General features: G+C 49.4%; 1 protein-coding gene across 4 annotated transcripts in view; it reads right to left on the reverse strand.

The window, feature by feature from the left end:
- WDR59 (WD repeat domain 59) overlaps positions 378-21,787 on the reverse strand; it is a 49,288-nt gene continuing 27,878 nt past the window's right edge. For 3 of the 4 annotated variants that reach the window (XM_021408895.1, XM_021408896.1, XM_021408897.1), the window contains 12 exons: positions 21,673-21,768; positions 20,063-20,219; positions 18,776-18,845; positions 18,350-18,503; positions 9,809-9,942; positions 8,724-8,805; positions 6,723-6,835; positions 5,572-5,719; positions 5,410-5,482; positions 3,126-3,252; positions 2,634-2,776; positions 378-1,822 (listed from right to left, as the gene is read on the reverse strand). In XM_021408895.1, the coding sequence (XP_021264570.1) occupies positions 1,587-1,822; positions 2,634-2,776; positions 3,126-3,252; positions 5,410-5,482; positions 5,572-5,719; positions 6,723-6,835; positions 8,724-8,805; positions 9,809-9,942; positions 18,350-18,503; positions 18,776-18,845; positions 20,063-20,219; positions 21,673-21,768 (1,533 nt within the window). In that variant the 3' untranslated portion in view covers positions 378-1,586. Of the gene's footprint in view, positions 1,823-2,633; positions 2,777-3,125; positions 3,253-5,409; positions 5,483-5,571; positions 5,720-6,722; positions 6,836-8,723; positions 8,806-9,808; positions 9,943-15,082; positions 15,140-18,349; positions 18,504-18,775; positions 18,846-20,062; positions 20,220-21,672; positions 21,769-21,787 lie in introns of all 4 variants that reach the window. The other variant, XM_021408899.1, reaches the window with a different exon arrangement.

A 21,787-nucleotide genomic window follows, 5' to 3' on the forward strand; every position in this document is an offset into this window, starting at 1 on the left:
CCACCACACGCCAAAGCATCAGCCACCCCTCCACCTGCGAGGCATTCAGATACTATGGAGATAGCCTGTAATGAACTGTAGTAACGCGCCAATACCACAATCTGTCAGCCTGTCATTTTTAAATAACAAGTCTCCCTTCCCTCCCAGCCTAGACGTGCGCTCTCGAGCATGGAAATGAAGGCAAGTCAGGGATGGACGGCAGTCACGTAGGGAGCTGCGGGGCGGCCACAGCGCTCCCGGGGTGACACGGAGAGGAAGTGGGTGTGGGAATGGGGAGCGGGACCCCAGCCCTGGGGTGCCTGAGGATGCACATCAAGTGCAGTGACATTGGGCAGGGAGGGAGAGCTGCTCACGGCACGACCACAGCTCCGCCAGAACGCGCTTCAAAAAATAACTTTAATGTTTAAGATACATCTTCTGTTCATTCCACGGCAGGAGCCCACGGCCTGAGTTATCACAGCCACAGACAGGCATACAACAGCGGCCCCAGGCCGGACCAGGCAGCAGGCACAGCCCCGAAGAGCGGGATCCATCCAGGACATTCTCAAAGGGAAGGCACAAACCTGTTGCCTCTGTGAACCCCACCTCTTTTCCAACCCCTTTTCCCCCTGAAATCATCCCAAATTACTCATCAGTTTCCCCCTGCATGGAGCAAGCGTTCTCCTCGTGTCTTCCCAAGGAGGAAGCCAAGGCTTCCCGCACTGTCCTCCTCAGCTGAGGGGAGACCCGCAGTCCTCGAAGCCTGCCATGGATCCTGAACCCAAAGGCAGCTGCCACTCCCAGCCCTGAGGACGAGCTGCCAACAAGGCAGGGGCAGGCAAGTTAAAGTGCACTGAATCACCCAGAGCAGAGCAGAGCGCAGAGACACCTACTGAAGAGCAATCAACTCCTGGAAGAAAGCGACTAATCCTAGCGGCTGCGGTTGCGTGGCCGGGCTTTTCACACCAGGTGCTGATAGAGAGCAGTGGGAGGAGGCTATTTAGGAAATAATGCTGAAAAACATCATTTCACTCTTGCTTTATGGGATAACCTCAACATTGTAAACAGCAGTTCAAAACTAAGGACCCCGTTGGTTCAGAAAGTAACTTGGAGCACAGTCACTCGTTGAGCACAGTTGACAGTGAGCCTGCAGAGCTCACTGCTGCTTGCAAATTACTTCTGCCTCAAGTGTGTGAAGAAGCTCTGCCCAGCTCACCCTAGGGCCCCTGTCAGGAGGCACCTGGAAAGACACGACGCAACTGGAGCAAGTCTGGCTCTGCCGGCCGAGTGCTTTCCAAAGGAACTCTGAAGCCCTTCCTCAGCCCAGCAGAGACTAGCCAATATTTACACTCTTCCTGCAGAGCAAGCGTGAGCTTTGTGGTCTGGCATCCATTGCCAGCAATGGACACATTGGAGTTTGGTCCAAGTGGTCTGAAAGCAACCTGGGAAACACAGGGACACTGGAAGCACTCGGAAACGTCAGCACAACGCCACAAGTCCTGCGTCGGCTCCCTGCACAGCTCCTCCACACGGCACAGGGCTCAGTCAGCACGGCTTGGGAATTCCATCCGAAATCCCATTCCCGGGGCGCTCTGCTCTCGTGCTGTTCAGAAGGTGCTCTCGAGCAGGCAGTGGCACCCGCAGCCCGTGGGGCACACCTCCTGCGTGCGAAACCACTCCATCATGTGGCTGGTGTGGCCACCGTGCCCACACGTCAGGCAGAAGTTGGAGGAGCCCCGCACGGCCACGTGGCAGATGGCACACTGGAAGGTGAAGCCCTTGCAGATGGCGCACTGGGTGCCCCGCACCTCGCTGCGGCAGTGGCTGCAGTACACACCGAACTCTGGCGGGAGGGAAGAAATGGAGAGTGAGATGATTAGTGCTGGTGGAAACCACAGATTCATTAAGGTTGGGAAAGACCTCCCAGATCCCCAGGTCGCACCCCAGCCCACCCCCGCCATGCCCACTGACCACAGCCCTCAGCGCCACATCTCCACAGTTCTGGAACACCTCCAGGGACGGTGACTTTCCCCCTCTCTGGGCAGCTGTGCCAGTGCCTCACCGCTCTTCAAGAGAAGAAATTGCTCCCACCTGAGCCTCCCCTGCTGCAACTTGAGGCCATCACCTCTTGCTCTGGAGCTAAAATTCTGCTAAAGGCATGCAGATCTGTGCTCAACGGATCAATTCCCCACATCTGCTGCCCAAGACACTTGGCTCAGACCAGAGCAGGAGGGATTCTTCTTCATGATGGGACAGCAATCTGTGTTTCACAGACCTCAGTTTGTCTCCAAAAGGAGCCAAGACTTATCACCACTGACAGGCAGTCAGCATGCTGGGGCACAGGCTGGCCCCCACTGATTCCCCTGATGGCTGAACAGCTGTTGGATGGAACCTGTGTCATTTCCAGACTGGGACATGCTGCAGAGGGGAAAGCTTCCCACTGCTCTCATCTGCCTCACATCTCTCTAAAGCGTAACTAAGTGCAAAGAGGAACAGCCTTTGTTTCCCATCACAGACAGCACATTAGGTATCAGCGGTATCAATGTCTTGAGTGCTTGCTAGGGAGGAGATACCACAATGTAGTCACCACCAGTCACTGCACAGGAGTCGTGACCCTGCCTGGACAACCAGAGAAAACCGAAGCAGGCACTCACCAATTCCTTTGTGGGGATCAGGAGGACTGGAGACAAACTTCAGGACCTCAGCTCGCTTCTCTCGCAGTCCCCAGCGATAGAGGATTTCACCATAGCACTTCTTAAAGTCATCAAACTGCTGAGTGTTAGCAGGATCCAGCAGCCTTAAGGAAAAAAAAAAAAAAAACGGTGCTGTATCCACCTGATGTGCTCCCAGTCTGGCTGCAGACCCATTCCTAGTGATGGGAACCAGCTCACATCACCAGAAGAACAGCAGATTACTTCCCACGTGCTGCTGAAGTGCTACTGAACATCCACTGATCTGCCCTTGGCTTGTTTTGCTTAACGGGAGGACCCCAGGGAGCTCCCACGTACCACAGGAAAACCCAGCAGAGTTGATCCGCAGTACACAGCTTCTCCAAGTTACCACCTGAAGGTAAAGGTGGAGGAGCAGGCTTGCTACAGAGCTCAGGCCGACGTGCCCTGCCCGCCCCAAGGCACGCTGCGACTCACCTTTTGTTCTTCTCGTGCTGGTCTTTCTCGCGCTCCCGGTGGTCGGGATACATCAGGTTGCTGTAGCGGAACTCATCCGGAGAAGACTCGCACCAGGGAGCGGAGGTCTGCTCCGTGTCCTTGTTTGCTGCAGGCATCAGAAGAGCGTTGTGAGCGTACCTCAGAAAGCACAGCCCCCACCAGCACGAGCTGCTTAGACCGTGGTCACATCACCGCTTTCTGCGCGCCGCCAGACGCTGCTCTGGCTTGGAAAACCAGCGCCGACCCCGTGCTTCTGGTGATAGCACGGGGAGGCAGAGAAACGTGAAATGCAGGAATCCCTTTTGCCTCCCACTTTCTATTAAAAAGCATTCAGGCAATTCCTTGGAGCGTGCTTGGGAACGTTAACCCTGGAAGGCCTGGGTTCCTCTTTCCCGGGCAGGGAGGATTCCCATCAGCAGAGCTGCACTTACGCAAGGGGCCCTCTGTACGTACTGCCCCAGAGGCAGAGAGAAGACTGCTAACTGCCGCAAGACAACATCAGCTCCATTTACAGCCACTTCCCCACCATTTCCCATGTCAAAGATGCCTTGATAAGACATTGACAGGCTACAGCTTTGCTTCCAACAGGGCTGATGCTGCCCCAAGCCATGCTTCAACTCTGTGTCCCTGGAGCCCTTAAGAGTGACTTGTTTTCAACACCTTTACAGATCAGCAGGAAATATCATTGGAGCCACAGCTACTCATGCCACCAAGGACCCAGTCTTCCCAGCTGCTGCTGCTGCTCTTCCAGAGACAAGAGGAAGCACAGCATCGCTTTTTTCCTCGAATCCTGTGCAAATAGCTGGCTGATGACATTGCAAGACCACATTCAATAACAGCTGAATGATTGTGGCAACTGATAGAGGTGCCTGAAGACTGGAGGAAAGCAAATGTCCTTCATACTATCTTCAAAAAAGGCAAGAACGACCTGGGGAACCACACGCCAGTCAGCCTCACCTCACTCCCTAGGAAGGTAATGGAGCAGTTAATCCTGGGAACCATTTCCAGGCACAGGAAGGATGAGAAAATCATCAGGAGTAGTCAGCACAGATTGACCATGGGGAGGTCACGTTTGAACAACCTGATAACCTTCTATGATCAAACAGCTGGCTTTCTAGAGAGCAGTGGCCATTGTCTGCTTTCCTTTCATTTCAGTAAGGCTTCTGATCCTGTCTCCCATATGATCTTCACAGAGAAGCTGATGGAACACGGAGTGGATGAGCAAGCAGTGAGGTAGATTAAAAACTGGATGAGCAGCTGGGCCTACAAGGTAGTGATCAGTGGAAGGAAGCCTACTTGGAGGCCAGTAACTAGCATTGTGCCCCAGGGGTCAACACTGGGTCCAGGCCTGTTTAACATCTTCATTAATGCTCTGGACGATGTGGCAGAGAGTTTACTAATGACACGAAACTGTGAGGAGTAGCTGATATGCCAGAGGGCTGTGCTGCCGCTCAGAGAAGCATCAACAGGCTGGGGAAGTGGGCCAGCAGGAACCTCATGCACTTCTACAAGGGGAAATGCCAAGTCCTGCACCTGGGGAGGAACAACCCCAGGCACCAGTGAGGTTCTGTAGTTCCTTGGAGATACTCAAAAGCTGCCTGGGCATGGTCCCGAGCAACCTGTTTTAGGTGGCTGTGTTTGTAGCAACCTGCTTTAAGTACTCTGCATGAGCAGGAAGCTGGATCGCATGACCTCCAGAGGACCCTTCCAACCCCAAACATCCTCTGAAGCAAGAGACACAAAGGCCCTTTTAGTAGCACTCTCTGTTGAAGACTAAACCCTCACTGCATGGAGATAACAGCCTCAAACAGTACAAAGTACCAAGGCTACGGAATGCTTACATTGCTGTCACCAGACAGCAATGAGGCAGTCACCACGAGTGACTATAGCCAGGCTGGAAGCAAAATGATACAACCTGGTCTCTCTTCACTTGCTGCAGCAGTGGAAGCTCTTGGCCTGGGTTAACCTGTGATCCAGGGGCCTAACTCTGCATGTCTAGAGGGTTTGTAGCAGTTTCTGCAAAGCCCATGAGACAGAAGGAGCAGGACTGTGGGACCATCAGCATGGTTACTGTAAGCCGCGCTAACTTCCAGCCGAAGAGCTGCATTGCATACCCTGTGGGCCGAGACACAGAAAGCTGCTCTGGCAGAGCACATCTGCAGTCAGCCAGTGCTAGCTCTCTGCCTTTCCCAACACATGGGCCATCTAAGACCTAGGCCAGAAGGGAGGTGGATTTCTCTATCTACTCCCCAGGTCTCCGTACCTATGCTCCAGCCCCCAGTGCCAAGTCCAGGATCCGACATGCTGGAACAGGAACCAGAGGAAGTAAAGCTGGGCTGTTAAGGAGAAAAGAAGAAATCATGTCATCTACAGGAGACATGTTCAAAGGCATTCGAGGCAAGCAGGAAAGAAATGGCTGTCATACGTATCGGCTGTGGGAGGCCAGGTTGGAGGCACGCTGAGGAAAGGGGCCATAGGAGTTCGGGCACCCCTGTAACCTGGACTGGGCTTCAAACACGCTGCACAGCATGGCCAGGGTCTGCACGTCGTGGAGCTGTGAGTAGTGAGCCAGCCTAGGAAATGAAAACACCAATTATGAGATCGGGCAGAGTTCAGTGGCAAAAGCATTGAGACTCCAAGGCAAATAATTTCAAGCCTGCTGTATAAATCAGTCTGGGGCACATTACTGCCCACGGGAGGCATGTGCATTCTGCAGGACTAGGCTGTCTTTTTCTGTCATGCCTTTCATGAATCAAGCCCTCCTCCTGAAAACACTCATGGGCTAACAGGTGGGAGAAAGATGGGGAGGAACTCTGGGAATCCAGCAGTACTCGTGGCCTCACTATCCCAGCTCTGTGCAGCTTCAGGAGCAAGGCCCACAGAACTTGTGGATATAAAGCTGGAGCCACTAAACTCACACCCCAGTCACACTGCTTTTCTTATGAGACCCCTCTATGCACAAACATCCTGCACCCAGATCACAAGGCAAATCTCCACTGCAGGTCTTCTGGATTGCTATGAAGACTGAGAGCAGCGAAGAACTACCGGTGCTCCTCTCCCATCACTGCTGCACAGCAGGAAAGAGCTAGGTCAAGCAATTGCATACAAAGTACAACACACAAACTGTATCTTCAAATGGGATAGATCAACAGATAATGTTAATTACTAATCATTCTCCCTTCTGAACAGATTCACTGTCAGGAAGACTTTTGCGGCTAACACTTGGCTTTGAGACCAGATTATTTCCCACTAATGCTACGTGGCAACAGTGAATTTGAAAGCGAATCAAGCAACTGCACCCACACAACCACTGAGGAGGCAGGGAGCAGAAAACCAGAATCTTTACTTCTAAGTCAGACATTGAGGGCACGCGGGAAAGCAGAGCTCCAAGTGCACCTGGGCTATTGCTCACTGTTAGCCCAGGGACGCCTGGCTGCCTGACGGGAGGCCACATGCTGCCCCCTGCATGTCATAAACACACTTGCACAAAGATGCCATACAATATATACAGGCATAAAAGACTCTCCCTGCTTCAGCAATCACTCCCCATTCCCTCCTCAGCATTCAGAGACCTACAAGGACTCCAGTAATTGACGTCCAAATGGATGTTGTGCCCAAGGTATCTCCAAATCTGGGTCAGACTTCGGTCCAAGACAAAGATCAGTGGCTACCATGGCCAGTGACCAAACCTGGCAGACAGGAAGGAAAAGCATCAAAGTTACAATTAGAAACAGCCAGACTCCTGGGGGATAGGTGTGCACAGATTCACTCGCAGATAAATAATAATGGATTTCAATAGAACAAAACAAAAGTACCAAGGGGGAGCAGTTCCAGCCTCAACGTGACAAAGTGTACGTCAAGCAAAAAACGTGTGCTTCTGCTGTTCCACTTGCTTTGGGGTTGGGTTAAACCATAGCTTATTCTTCTTCAAAATTTAACAGGAGAGTTTAAACAGATCTATTAGTTTGTTTACATTCACAAACCTCAGAAGGGCTTCAATTTGATACAGCTCTTGGGTTCAGAGACACCTGGTGGCAGAAAGTTAATCAGTGAATCTTTATTTGCATGAAATGTATCCTCTGATGAGCTGCGTTAGCGCACACACAGCTGAGTACAGACAGATGGACAGTCTGCCATTCCTACTCCAACAGGTTACCTCTTCCACATGCCACCTTTCTCCTTCATTTATCTCCCTTTCCTCTGAAAATGGATCCATCTTGTCAGCTTGCATCCCACTGATTGTGTACAACTGAATCAAACCTAGGACTGTTTTTTCTGCTGTGCCTTTTTAAAATGGAGCAATTAGAACACGATATTCCAGGGAAAAACAAAGTTCTTAGTTTGGCACAAAAAAAAAGAGCAGAAAAGGAAAGTGAGCACGATGCTGGAAAGACTCCAGAAATCAGAGAGGGGACTACAGCTGAAAACACAGAAAAGTTGGGGAGAACACACAAGTGCTGCAAGTACCCAGAGGAACAGCCAGGAATCATAACCCCACAGCTGCTCACCATAAATTGGAGAAAAAGAAACAGCAAAGAGACTGAAACAAGGACAGGCCTGAGCACAAGAGATCACAGAAAAGAACCTGGAAAGATGCCACTTCCTCTACTGCTGCACAGCATGTCTCATACGTGACTCCACCACTCAAGCCTCCACATCTTTTAGGAACAAGGCAAGCTACAACATGGGGTGGAGTTACATAGGCAGGTAATGAGCAAGAAACAGAGGTATCAGAAGGATCCTGCTGAAGTTATCCTACCCAAGCTCTTGTATCCTGGGTAAACCAGCCTGCAAAATGCAGCACAGAGACCTACCTTCTTCCTGTGGGTGTGGCAGAACCTACCATGAAGCTAACAATCTGACACTGAGACAACAGCTTGAGGTGGCTTCTACGATTCAGTGAGCCTATGGCTGTTCCCTGCACAGTGCTAGGGGGAGCCAAATGCTCAGGAGAGGGGCACAGGCTCCTCTGGCAGTGCCAGCCTGCTCCCAAGTTCTGTCAAATGTTCTGCCTGTTGCTATGGTCTAACCAGACGGCAAGGCACAAGCCGAAGCAGCCATCCTTCTGCTACCAGCAAGTGGCAAGCCCCATTCTGGGGCTGGGCCTCTGGACGCAGGCTTTTCTCGGGGAGACCTAGCTGCAGTTAGCACACAGCAGTGGTGCAAATTAATGTTGAGCTAAGTATAATGGGAAGTATTACACAAGAAAGACAGAACCATCGACCAAATGCAAACAGCAGCTAGGCAACTTTGAGCACAGTTACTTCCTTTGCAGACTCGAATGCAGACTGCGTTCCTAGATTGGCCCGCAGGAATCACTTGAAAAACGTGCTTCACTCTGCTTGGCAACAGCACACAACACCCCGCTTGCAGCCCCAGGAGGGGACCTCCCAGTGCCAAAACCAAGAAGGTACAGAGCACCTCTGTAGCTGTCTCATACCCCTCGGTTCATCAGCCATTTCAGACACAGTGGAACAACTGCTGAAGTCAGACGGCTGCCCGGGAATCAAGGCGACAGCACGAGCCGTTTAAGGGTAGCGCAGCATGCTGAGAAAGAGGTCTGATTCAATGTAATACCTGTACAAGATCCCTCCGTCCGACAGCCATGGCTGAGGCAGCATTCTTCTGGCAAGTCTCCTGGATATTATTCACGTTCAATCTGAAAAGAAGAGGGGCAGATCAGCTTTTTGGTTGGCATAATACTTGTGAAAGCAGGGAGGAACGGGGAGCATGTGGGACTGGCAACAGTGAGTAGCACAGAACTTGCCGATCACTATGAGCCTACGAGCACGACCAGGATCTCATCCTGCTCCCCTCTCTGTTATGCAGGGATCACTGCCATCCTTCTGGCAACTCCCACTATTCATCTTCCCCAACGCGCTGTTTATTGCATCAAGTCCAGCTCCAAACTAGCTTGGTCCTGAGATGCACCACTTCCACAGGGATGTCGGATCCAACTTATGCCAGAACACCACCGAGGCAAGAATCGCTCCTGTCCCCAGGAGCCTTCAGTGATGCGGTCCTGCTCCCATCCAGCCTGTTGATCTGCTCTACTTAACAGGAAGGAATCAGCCTTACCTGCAGACAAGCGAGTTTCTGAGCTGGGTAACACACCCCTTGCAGAGTCTCTGAGTGCCTGACAAGAGGCAGGAGGAGGCTGAGGAAACCCAAGTGGGCTTTCCCATTCGTCATCAGAAAGGTTCTTCAGACACTTGAAATTTTTCACAAGTGAGATGTCCAGAGAAGAAAGATTCTTTTTAATAACGTAGAAAAGAGAGAAGGAAGACTTTCTCCTCACCCCTCTCTCTTAAGAAGGGCAGCCTGCTTCTCCCATGAATGTCCCTGAATTTGTACCACTAACTTCTCTCCCTGGCTGACAAAAGCCTGAGCCTCTAAGAGTTGCAGTGATGATGCTGGAGCACTAGTTCACTCTGTATACAATTACACCATCACAAATTTCTTCCATCACTTTTCAGATTTCTAGGAGACAAGTCTCCTCTCACAGGCAGAATGACAGCATAAAAAAAAGCCGTAAGCAAGAGAGGAAGAAAGTGCAGCAACATTCAAATATTTGAAAGATTCAATGTTCAAATTTTTTTTGAAATTTTTTTGTCTTTTGGCCAAAGACAGCTGCTTTCCTTACTCAGCCAGCCCGTACTCACATGTAGAGCTCTCCCAGCAGCTTGTGCACAGGCAGCAAGCAGGAAATATCTTGTATAATAACTTTCCCAGCAGCTTTGATGGGTCGGTTGTTGGCATCTGTCCCCTCCCGTTTGCTTTTCCACCTCCTTGACTTCTGCAGAACAAATGGCAGCACGTTACTGGGGAGCAGGACAGCAGCCTTCATGGGCCAGGGAACAAAGCACTAGGGTCAGGAATAATGCAAGCAGCACCCAAACCCGCCTTTCAGAAGGCTCTGTGTCACCCTGGAAAACATCCATGACATGCCCAGGAGAACAAGCATCTCCATCTGTAGGAAGTGAAAAGCAGGTCAAGGCAACGAGCACAAGGTCAAACTCACTCAAAAAGTATTTTGTGAGTTCCCCTGTGAAAGCCAATAAGAGAACAAATCAGCATCGGGATGCCAATCAGACCTGGGGAGGTTTGGCAGGATATGGTTCAATTAGCGCTCTCATTAGAGGTCTGGTCTGGGAAGCTTTGCACACAGACCGCCGCTGGCTTCGGCCAACGATCAGCACAGAGACAAGCAGGAGCCAGCTTCTGTTTGCCCTTGGCTTCAGGGCGGGCCAACAGTTCCGGGCTCTCCTTTGGTCTCCTCTGAGAACACCTCTCCTGCTTTATCAAGAGCTTCAAACAAATGGCGGATGATAAAGCAGGGCCCACGTTTTCCTAGCAAGGATCCTCAGCTACCATGCTCACAGCTGACTCAGGACATACAGCCGGGGGGAAGAAGGAAGGAGAGGAATCGACACAAGGCAACAAAACCAGGGAGCCGAGATCCCAAACACTCCCCATAACAGACACAGAGGCCACCTTTGTTCCAAGCTGCGTAACACTGCCTCGGCCACAGGACAGCCTGCGGAGTATTGGGCAGCTCCTTGCTGCAGGAGGGCGGTGAGGAGGGCTGAGGACATGCAGCACAGGCAGGCAAAGGCTGTACGGGACCTCTAGGAGGAAAGTGCTGGCTGCTAGGAGCAGCAGTGGATGCTTCGCAGTGCCGTGAGCTCCCTCAGGGACATGCTCCTATCCAGAAGTGTCCCCACGTCACGCTGAGCTGCAGAGGCTACGCTGAGTGCACCCGGAGCTAACAGTCCCTCTGACCTGCTGTACCAATGGCGCTGCAAGGCGGGCAGAGCTCGCTCAGGCACATCAGTGCTCCTAAAGAGCAGACTAGGCTATGGGAAGGGCAGGACCAGGGCCTTCTTCACTTCTTGCCAGGCCAATGTGCCGAGCAGACCACACCGTGCAGAGCACGCTGCTAGCACATGCCACAGCCGGCTTGTGCTCCCACGCAACAGGTGACCGAGGCCCAAAGGCTCGAGCACAGGCTTGACAGTAAGCGAAGGAGGCAATTCAGTCTTGAAGGAAGTGAAAGTAGGTTTTTCTGCCCTCCTGACAGATCCTCACCAGCTCCCCTGGACTTCCACTGCTCCCCGGAGTAAAGGGGAGCGAGCACACACACTGCCCAGCACCCAGAGATGCCAAACAGAAGCGGGGCTGTCAGCATCCAGCGCTTTGGCAATTGGACAGCTAGAGCCTAATTCTGTCCTCAGCTACAGCCCTTCAAGCTCTAAGCCATCCAAACAACTTGCTTTCAGTGTTTATCTCATCTGTCACTCCAGCTGAGGACTACGCAGTGGAAGATGGCTACAATGTGATCGGACTGGAGATCAACCTCTCTTCAATTCATCAGCTCCCAGCCAAGGCCCTGCCTGGACCAGCTCTGGCTCTCACCACTGGGCACAGCACTTCTGGTAACACCTAAAAACTTCACTACCCTTTCTGTGCTGAAAGATGTCGACTGTATGACAACAAAGTTCTCAAACCACTGTGGTACCCGTCCCTACTTCCTCGTCTAATAGGTGCAGCAAGGAGCTGCCGATGCTGCCAAAACCAACACTGAAGCAAAGCTTGGGAGCCCCAGAGCAAGGACGTGCCATCAGGGCAGGAGCACAGGCAGTACTCATCAAAAGCAGTCCCCTGTGCTGCATCTGAAGGCAGACTTGCAGGCACAGAGCCACGCTCTGCAGGTCTATTTCAGCAGGAAATTTGGAGAGCAGCTTGCCACCTCCTGAGCATCTGCAAGCAGCTGAACACGGCACCCAAACACGGCACCCACAGCTGATGGAGCGTTCCCCCTGCGCTGTTACTGAGAACAGCTCAACTTGCTCCTGCCTCCTGCACGAGCCAGCTGAACAAGCCTCCCAGCAGGTCAACAGGTATTGCAAAGACCAGAAACATGGACAACACATATCACTTTCCACAGGCAATTGTCACTTTTTTTTTTTGAGAATGACAACAAATGAGAATGAGCATGGAAAAGAGATCCCATGAATGGTTTCCACTGCTTGCTGTTAGCATACCACCAGACAAATGAAGACACTAAATGCATCAGAGCCCCATGAAAGCCCGAACTCACAAAATCTTCCTGCTTTTTTCCTCCTAGCTCTACCTGGTTAGTGGCCAACAGGGAAGCCCTAATCCTCTACTGGTGCAGCTCCAGCAGCAGGGTTGGCCCATGGCCACGTGCCCTGCCAGTGCCACTGCTTCCTGCCCCTTGAACTGTGATAAAAGAAAATCATAAAGTCAAGGGTACAGCCACAGTTCTGCAGGTCACACTTTTTCAAAACTCAGGATGGCCTCTGCAGCAAGGGGTTCAAAGGCAAGGAGAGCTCTAGCTTGGGTCTGGCTGGCCAAGGCCAACCACAAGGTTCCTCTCTTCCTTCCACTCCAAGTCTGCTCCGGTGAGAATCTTCCACTGCGGAGTTAGCAAGGCTCACAGGCATTAGGGTGGGACAGGAGACACGTCTCTTCCTAGGGGCTGGAGCACAGGTGACAGAGGGGAGCAGGGAACACAACGGCTGGAGCGGAAGCAAATCAGCATGCACACACCAAGCTAACTACGGGCAAAGACACAGGCCTTCTGCACTGCCCCAGCACTTCTATCTGCAACCCAGAGTCTGGGCCAGGGTGAACTGCGTCTACCCAGCTGCTCCTGAGAGCTTAAGGAAAGGAAGAAAAGAAAGAAAATAGCTGTGGCGATAGCAAATTAAGGCTCACCAGCTCCTCGGAGCACCAGAAGGAAAGAAACCAGAGCATTTAGGACAATCATGGGGTTGGAGGTGACAGCAGGGAACAGCACTGAATGATGACTAAAAAAGCCAGCCTGCACCTGCACTACCATACCCAAGGCTGTAATTTGCTGCAGTCTGAGGTGATAACGATGGCAGTAAATGGGTTACATGTAGAAACAGACAGCCCAAGAATAAGCCACCAACTGCTTCGTAGCAACCACCATCACTGCATACTCAGCAGAAGTAGGTACAAAGTGCTGCATGCCTGCTTGGAAAGGATGCTGGGCTGTGGGGTGTGTGTGCCTTCAGGTCCTGCTGAGGCAGGCAGCACTGGAAGTTAACTCTGTGAAATGCAGAGTGCCTGGTTCACATCGCCATATGCAAAACCTCCCGGCTGGTGTTAGCAGGGCAAAGGGAAAGGTTGCAGACCAAAGGGAAGAGGCTCAATGCCAGAGATTAAGCTGCATTAAGGTATTTACAAAAAAAAGAGTTAAGCAAATTCAAAGCCAGGTTTCAAGCTGCTTCTAAGAATTTATTTTTTTAAATAAAATTTTGAAATTGCTGCCTCCCTGCAGGTTCCTTTATTCCGAACAACTGCCTGCAGATTAACTCCTCGTGCAGCACTGCCTGGATTTTATCTCAAAATAATCCACATTTACAGCTCACAGCATCTCCAGCAGCACCAGGCACTTCCACAAAGAGGTCAAAAATCACCGCCCCGCAGTAGGAGTGATTCTTTTTCTTCCATATGTCTTCACCTTGGGCACCACTGCCCACTTAGGAGAGCAGGATTAGGCTCTTCCAAAGGTTATCCACAAATGCAATCAGCACGTGAAGGCTTGGATTATCCTGCATACCTTAAAAATAAGTACGTTGCACAAAAAGATAACTTTATCACATCACCACTTGCTCTTCCTTCCAAGCCAGTGGTAAGCAAACTCAGCTAAGGTCCTTGGTGAACCACGGTTTATCGCGCCAAAATCTGGCAAGCTCTTGCCTGGTTTTCTCTCTTTTAGTCAATTCCTAATCCAATGTAGAACTTCATTTCTTGCCTCCAGTACTCACATTTCCTTCGCTCTTCAGAAGAAGACTTGGAGTCACGTAAATTTCTTCTGGTTTCTCTCACCTATTATTTGCTGGTATAGACTCAGCGCTGTTGTAATTAGGAAGGCTTGATCCCATTATACCAAGTTAAATTAGGTGTTACGGGACTCTATTTTACTCCCTGCTGTCTTGAAGAGATAGCATGAAGGCAAACACCTGTGAAAAACAGTTGTTCACACAGACCTAAAGAAATCATCTTTAAATTGAACTGGAGTCTTCCAGACTTCCCCTATGCTTGGCAGATGACTGATGAGATAGTAACTGCTGAAATTCACAGTGCAGCTTGAGCAAGGCCGATATTAACAAGACGTTCACATGAATGATGTTCAAGCCTTAGGGACAAGTGGTCTAAAGGAAAATGACTGTCAAAGCAGTCTTGGAAGGGCAGGTGCCAGGAGGAGGGAGCACCAGCCAGTGTTGCACCTCAACCGAATGCAGAGTGGTGCAATTTTAAGTGCTGGAGAAGATCATGAATTAAGGAGAAATCTTAGTTATTGCTCCAGGAAATAAGGCATTTCTGGAGCAATGCACACGCTCGTTTTAATGAGATGACAGATCACTATCAGCAGCTCAACCGGTTTGCTTCTTCCACAGCTCTTAAGCAATGCCATGCCAGCAGCTTGATGCTCTTTAATATTATTTTCCAGCAACTCCTCCCTCTCCAGAAGGGCTTCACCTTTTTCAGAGATGAGGTGTTCTCATGTCAGCCTCATCAGTTGGCTGATGACGCATAATAATAATAATCACTCAACTCCTCTGCAGTGCACTCTTCTCAGTGCATGCTTCTTAGAGGTTGATCCTTTCTTAAACTTCAAATTACCCCTTGGCATCCTTTCCTGACTGCAAGGCCAGGTACCATAGGCATGTTATATATAAGGCGGTGTTTGTACCCTTTGAGTTCGTGTCTGCTCCTGCCCACTTACTCATGCACTTACTGAAGCCCTAGGCCCTGTGTGGAGCGCAGGTCCCCCACCACTGTGCAGGTTACTCAAAGGCAGGCAGGTGGCATTTTATTCTTGGGCCCTTGAGCAGAAGACAGGGTTGTGTCAAGGACAGTATTAGCACAGCGCACAGTACCGGGAAGTCGTTAACTGCTTGTATGGACCAACGTCGCCGGGCAGAGCGAGGAGACATCTGCATGTGAAAACGTTATACCCAGGAAAAGGGAAGAAAGACACCAAGAAAATTAAAGACAAAGGTAAATAAACCGAAATGAAAAGTGCTCCGAACCAGCAGAGTAAAAGATACTGTTCCCCATGGTTCTGTTACACAATGGCAGTTGCAAAACAAGATCTCCACTTTCATCCATGCACAGTTGTGCTGTACGTTACCTACAGACCGGGCAAAGTGTGGGCTGCTCTACGGAAGGACTGCAGCGACCTCAAATCTGAGCAGTCTTCCAATGGAATCGTACTGCTGCAACAAGCACCGAGCTGCAGTGACATGACCTTGTTCATACTGTGCATTGACAGCAGAAGAGAGAACAACCCCACGGTGCCCCACATGACAGGCTCCTGCTCTAACCAGTTTTCCTCCCTCTTAGATAAAGAAGGAGGTGGCTCAGTGCTGCCTCAGCTGCATTTAACATCTTTAACACAGCTGTCTGGCACAGAAATCTGCAGCAAGCTCTATAAAAAAAACTCCTGTTTACTCAGACGTCCCTTTAACATCCAGCATCCTCCAGGACTTCTTCCACTGGAACCTGCTGCAATCATTCACTTTCATTTCAAAAGCAATAAAAGGCAAATGTCAGGATATTAAAGGGATGCAGAGACCCTGCTGCCTGGCAGGGCAACGTGGAAATTGCCATTATGGGCTGAGGAATTCATTCAGGTTGAGCGAGCAATCAAGATCACTGATTGACTATGCAGAACAGCTCCAAAGAAGGCTTTCATTATGAACCTGCAGACATTTCATTAAGTACTCAACGCAGTATTGTAACAATAAACTGAATCTCTCCAAGCACATTATTCTGCACTCAACTGGAAAAAAATATTTCTGTCATACCTCTGTGAGAGTCAGCACAATAAAAAGGGGAAGAAGAGGATTATTTGTGTTGTGTGCAAGGTACTTCACATTTATTTTCAGCTGCTAACAGGCAGTCAGCATCACCAGGCAGGCCCAGGCCTCTGCCTTCTCTTGCAGCTCACCACTGGGAGAAGCCTGCAGCCAGGGCACTGCTGATGGACTGCTGCATTATGATTATTTTTATTTTTTGGAGGAGTGTGCATGTGCAAATAAAAAGTGAGAAAGATATGTGCGTATATAAATACACGTCTTTAAAGGAGCTCAGCACCAGGTGTAGCTGGGCTATGGTTTACTAAGGAGATCTCTGCTGTGCTCAGCATCTCCTTATGGGAACATGACACATTCCCCACCTAGCAACGCACAAATTCCATTTAGTTGTTAAAGGTAGCAACACTAGTGCATTGCTACATGGGATTTAAGTTTAAATACCTGGTTATCTCTGAGAAATTCACTTTTGAGGCTGAAGTTACAGAACTTCTGATTTGGTTTGCCACCAAATTTCAGTTTTTTATTTAATGGAAATAAAAAATTCAACCTTCAGTGCGAGGAGCTAACGAGATTCAGACCCTGGGGTTTTTATGCCTTAAAATCCTCACAGTTAAACATCAAAAATATCTAGCACTGATCTACAAAGGCTGGCACATCAACTCCTGAACAGCCAGAAAGCCTTTGCTGAAAGGAGATGGAGGCTTTTTAGAACTATTTCATTTGCAGAACATTTGTGCTAACTCCCTTCTAAGGCCCTCACACTTCTTCCAACCCAGGGTGTGAGGACAGAGCTTGGCATGGGGCTGGAGAACAGGCATTTGCCTGGGTTTCAGGGGACATGCCTAGACACACACTTTGTTCTCTAGATTTTTTCCCCACCCTGACAAAAATCTTGTCACCATTGCCACACGGACTGGGGAGACGGGTCACATGAAATTGCACCAAGCTGCTTCCACATTATTTTTAGCCTTGTCTGTCATCTTAGAGAGCTGTGTGTCAGAGATGAGCACACTGCAGAGGACAGAGGTAGCTCTTTAAATAAACTCTCTTGCACAGACCAGGATAGGCTGTAACTCCTGTATCAGGCAGCATCATTTTATCTTCTCATCAAAAGAAGTTTGTGTGGGGGAAAAAAATAACAGAATGTGGACCCCAAGAGTCTTCTGGGGTCTGTATGGAATCAAAACCTGCAGCGGGGACAGAAGCTCTCCCCATGGCTGGCAGGTGTAACCACTAACTGGCATCACGTAAGCAGGACACAGTCCCAGAAGGGTTGGCTGTCATGTTCAGGACTGCTGGAAAAATCAGGACTTCTTCCAGCACCAAGAAAGGATGAGAGCTCAAAGCTCTGATTCTTCCTCTGCTCCTGGGACAGGAGCTCCCACACTCCAGTGCAGCAGTGTGCTGTGGAGCACCCGGCTTTCTCTGGGTACCTGGAAGCTCTCCCTTGCTGCAGCAGAAGTGTGCCCACAAAACAATGACAAAGTGCCTGAATGCCCTGAATTCTCAGGCTCTCAGCAGAAGCTTACCATATTTTTGCAAGCCACACCACTCGCTGCTGAAGCGCAGGGAGCTTGTTTCAGAGCACGCTGCATGGCTGATTACTCCCACAGCATCTGCTCATCTGCCCGATGTGCTCATGGCACATCAGGCCATCTAACTTCAGAACTACCCTACAGTTACCAGCTGGTCTTCTGCACCCCATGTACCCTGGAAGGAAACAATCCCACTCTTCCCCAAAGCCTTGCTTGTGAACAGTAGTAACAACAAGACCTATGTCTAAAACAGAGGTACACGTATTGGAAGATCTTTGGAGAGTCATGAAGGGACGTTTTTTGTTTAAAACTGTCCAAAGGGGCACATATCCCTGAAAGAGACACCTGTAACAGAAATAACTCAAATATACCCCAAGGCCCAGGAGAGATTGTCAGTAAGCTTCGCAAATCCCCAGCCCTTTGCAGCTATACAAATCAGGGGTGCAGAGAAAAGCAGAATGGCCTAAAAAGTACTTTGATGGAGACTAAAGCTTCTCAAGCGTGAGATTTTAACCCCATGTAATGCAAAGGGAGACAGTGTAATGTACTGAAGGAAGCTGTAACGGTCAGTCTTGAGCGATATCAAAACAAGCAAGTCAAATGCTAGAGAGGATCAGCAAAGAAGTTACTAACACTAGATAAATCCATGCAACATTTTTACAGAGCTGTCTGTAAAAGATGCCTTCCTAAGAGGAACGTGAAGCTTCCGTTACCAGCACTGCTTACAGCCATAAAAAAAGAATACAAGTCAAAAGCTGAAGTATTAGGAAAGGCTTTTTGGCATGGTACTTACCCTCTCTTTGTAGTAGAAGGAGCTAATGGAGACCTGCTCCTTCTCACTGCGTGTAGGACTCCCGCTGTACAAACGCAGATTGCCTGGAGTCTCTGTACGGATCTTCATCGGAGTAATGAGGCCACTATGGTATGCTGATAAAGCTGACAGGGACCTAGGAACAAGAGAACACACTTTCAGGAGCTTACATTGACCAAAACGCCTTGAAGGCTCAGACCAACAAGTCCTCTAACCTAAGCTGTGATTAGTGTTTTAGGTATGTTGAGAGAAGGGGTCTCTGATGAGGGCTGGGACCTATGGGACCAGGCGTCGTGATGTGGGCACAGCTAACACAGTACTTCCTGAGGGTCAATAGCTCCAGCACTGGGGTCTGCCTTCCTGCCCATGTGGCACTGTAACATCTTAAAAGCGACGCAGGGTACTCACCGGGGTGTGGGCTCTGTTGGGGACACTGCACGGTGCATGGTCATGGGTCTCGTGAAATACACCAGGTACCCTGCAGAGACAGGACACAGAATAAAGATTCTGCCACAAGGAACAGACTGCCCAGGGGTGGCACTAAGGGGCTGGAGGCCCACCCATTACCCTGAATGCTTCTAAATCCAGATTTCTCAACTCAAATCCACCTCTTTCAAATGCTTTAAAGAGCAGTTTTGTTGAGGGACTACCTTAGAAGCACCAACACAAGTGGCTCACAGGTGTTGGAGAAAAGGCAGTAGAAGGAGCTAACACATGTACTTCTGTGCTTTACCTCTTCAACAGGACTGTCAAGCATTCTGATACGCCAGATGCAAGTGAGGTGATTAACAGCTATGCAAAGAAACCACAAGAGGTGGTAAATCTCTTCAAAAGGACAACCCGAGCCATCTAACACTACCTTCAAAGTCCTCTTACAAGCTTTACCCCATTTGTTAGCATTTCAAGTGTCCTCAGCCACTCACTCTGGTGCAAGAGTTTTAAAACTGATCAGGTTTCACTCAGCCTATTTAATGCAGTATTATTATTTTACTTATGCTAGGAATTCAGTGAAACCTGTATGAAATGAAGCTTTCAAAACATGCTCAAACTAAGATGCAGGTAGATCCAGAGGATCTGTGTGAATCTGAGACAGCTCAGTGAAACTTAACAGCTCTTACTCAGATCTTAACTCTCCTGGAAGCCTGGACATGACTGTACCCCATCTCCCAATTCAGGAAAGTTTCCCAATAACATTGGAAAAGCTATTTTGGATAAAGGAAAGGGTACAGAGTGAGAGAAAAGTGGTTAGTAACAAGAACGGCCTTTAACAAGGGGTAAAACCCCTTCTGTAACCCAAAGTTACAGAAATTTTGTGAAGACCCGAGAGCCAGACTACATCCAGCAGCTTGATGTGGGTAGGAGGGAACTATGGAAGGATAAAAGCTATTCCCCATCTTTTGGAAAAAGAAGAGACGTGTCAGTGCCTTGGCATGCCTCGTGCCAACGGCCATCTCTTCAATTAGTCCTGGATTTCCAGATCTGTAACCTAAAATCCCACATGCAATACCAATGGCAAGCTGTTGCTAACTAGGCCCATTATCTGTAAATCTATCACAACATATCTGCATTAAAAGTATTTAATACTCCTTGCATGGCAGCAACCAAAGCCTTGACTTGTTCAGAGGCACTTGTTCCCCAAGACGTTAAAATCACCCTTTTCCTGATGGCTGTCATTGTATCAGTGATGGGGCTAACCTGCACCACAGAACCGGGCTCCAGAGGTCCGTGGAAATGGGATGTTAGAGTCCTGGTAGGAGCCATAGGCATTGGAGACCCGGGCAAAGGTGGGCAAGGGGGTTGTTACGGAGTTGGACAGAGCGTAGGGGTTGCTGGACGTGCTGTCCTCTTGGTTCTGAAACAGAAGTTAACCAAGATCATGTTCCTGCTGCCACAGGGAGGAAACCCAGCTGAAGCACTGGGAATCCTTGTACCAAGCAGCCTCGCACAGGTGTCTCTCCTTCGAGACAAAGCAGATCAAGAACAGAGCACAGCTACCACTCTGGCTCCGAAAGCATTTGCAAGCATGCACACCTTTGAGCCAAGTGCTCCTCTGCACTGCTGTTTGTCTGGAGAGCTCTTTCCCACCACAGCTGTGTTGAAATGCAGAGCTCAACTAGGGTGGAAACAGTGCTCTCAAGGGAAAACTACATAGAAAATCTGACCTTCAGATATGACTCCCAACAACAAAACACAAAGCCGAGAAAAACACAGTACCTCAAAGATGCAGGTAAGACAAAGTCTCCTTAAAAATGACTATCTTGACACCCCACACAATTGTGGGGGTGTCAAATGCAAGTTGGGCATCTTGAAGTGAGGAAGGCAGGTGGTGTCAGCCTGGAATGAAAGTCTGGGAGACCTCAGGTCTGCCCAGAGAAATGTTGGCAGAAATTTGCATTCAAGTGGAAAAGATACAGCTCGGGTCTAAAGGAATTCTTTAAAAGCACAGCATCTGGCTCAATTTTCCATACAGTGGTGAAAGCTCTCACAGCAGTACTGCTGAAACCAAACAGAAATAAGCTTCCAATGTGGAACAAAAAATTATTACTTTTTTTAAATTAAACAAAAAACCACCACCAACAAAAAAAGATCCCTTATTTGTGATGAATAAACAAAACCTCTTGAAAAAGAAACCTGAGGAGACTCATCTTTTTCTGAATGCTAAAAAAAACACACTCCAGTACACCACACCCACACACAGACCTATTACCTGACACTGGGATGCTGAGTAGATATCACAGATCTCTCAGCTAAGGGCAGAGCAGGACTTGCATTTATTTGCAGTATCAACCCTACATAACCTTAGCACGAGGCTTTAGAAAAAACAGACTTTCACAGCTTTGTTCAAAGGAAGAAAACAAAGGCCCTATGGTTGGCAGGATCTTTGAATAGAACTGAGAAGGTAAAGACATCTGCCACTGCCTTTCAGACAAGAAAGGATCCATCAGCTCCCTGAAACCTCTCATTTTCTTCTACAGCTGATAACCATGTTGTGCCAGTTGGTGAGATCTGCTTGGAGCTGGGAAGCTACCTAGCACCACTGTGATGCTGCAACCAACAGTAACTTCCACTAACCTGATTATCAGTGAGTATCTCCACAACAGCAAACCTTCAGGGCCTGATTTTCGGAAACATCATCCACTCAGTTTTCTTCAACATTAACCACAAGAACTTACACAAAGCTATCAGCCAGTCACAGGGGTCTATTTACATGCCTAATGAGGCCAGACTCTCAGCGCAGAGTCAGAAGCGTGGGATGTGGGAGAAGACAACAAAGTAGGGCAGAAAGCCCATGCAATTCTCCATACCACGACAGACTCCAGCCAGGAGACAAGCTGACGCAGGCAGGGCTCCAGGCAGCTCTGGTTCCGCTTCACTTTCTGCAGAGAAGTGTCTTTCAGTATCTGGAATACATGCAAGATG

Source organism: Numida meleagris, chromosome 10 (genome assembly GCF_002078875.1).
Source record: "Numida meleagris isolate 19003 breed g44 Domestic line chromosome 10, NumMel1.0, whole genome shotgun sequence".
Taxonomy (NCBI): Eukaryota; Metazoa; Chordata; class Aves; order Galliformes; family Numididae; genus Numida; species Numida meleagris.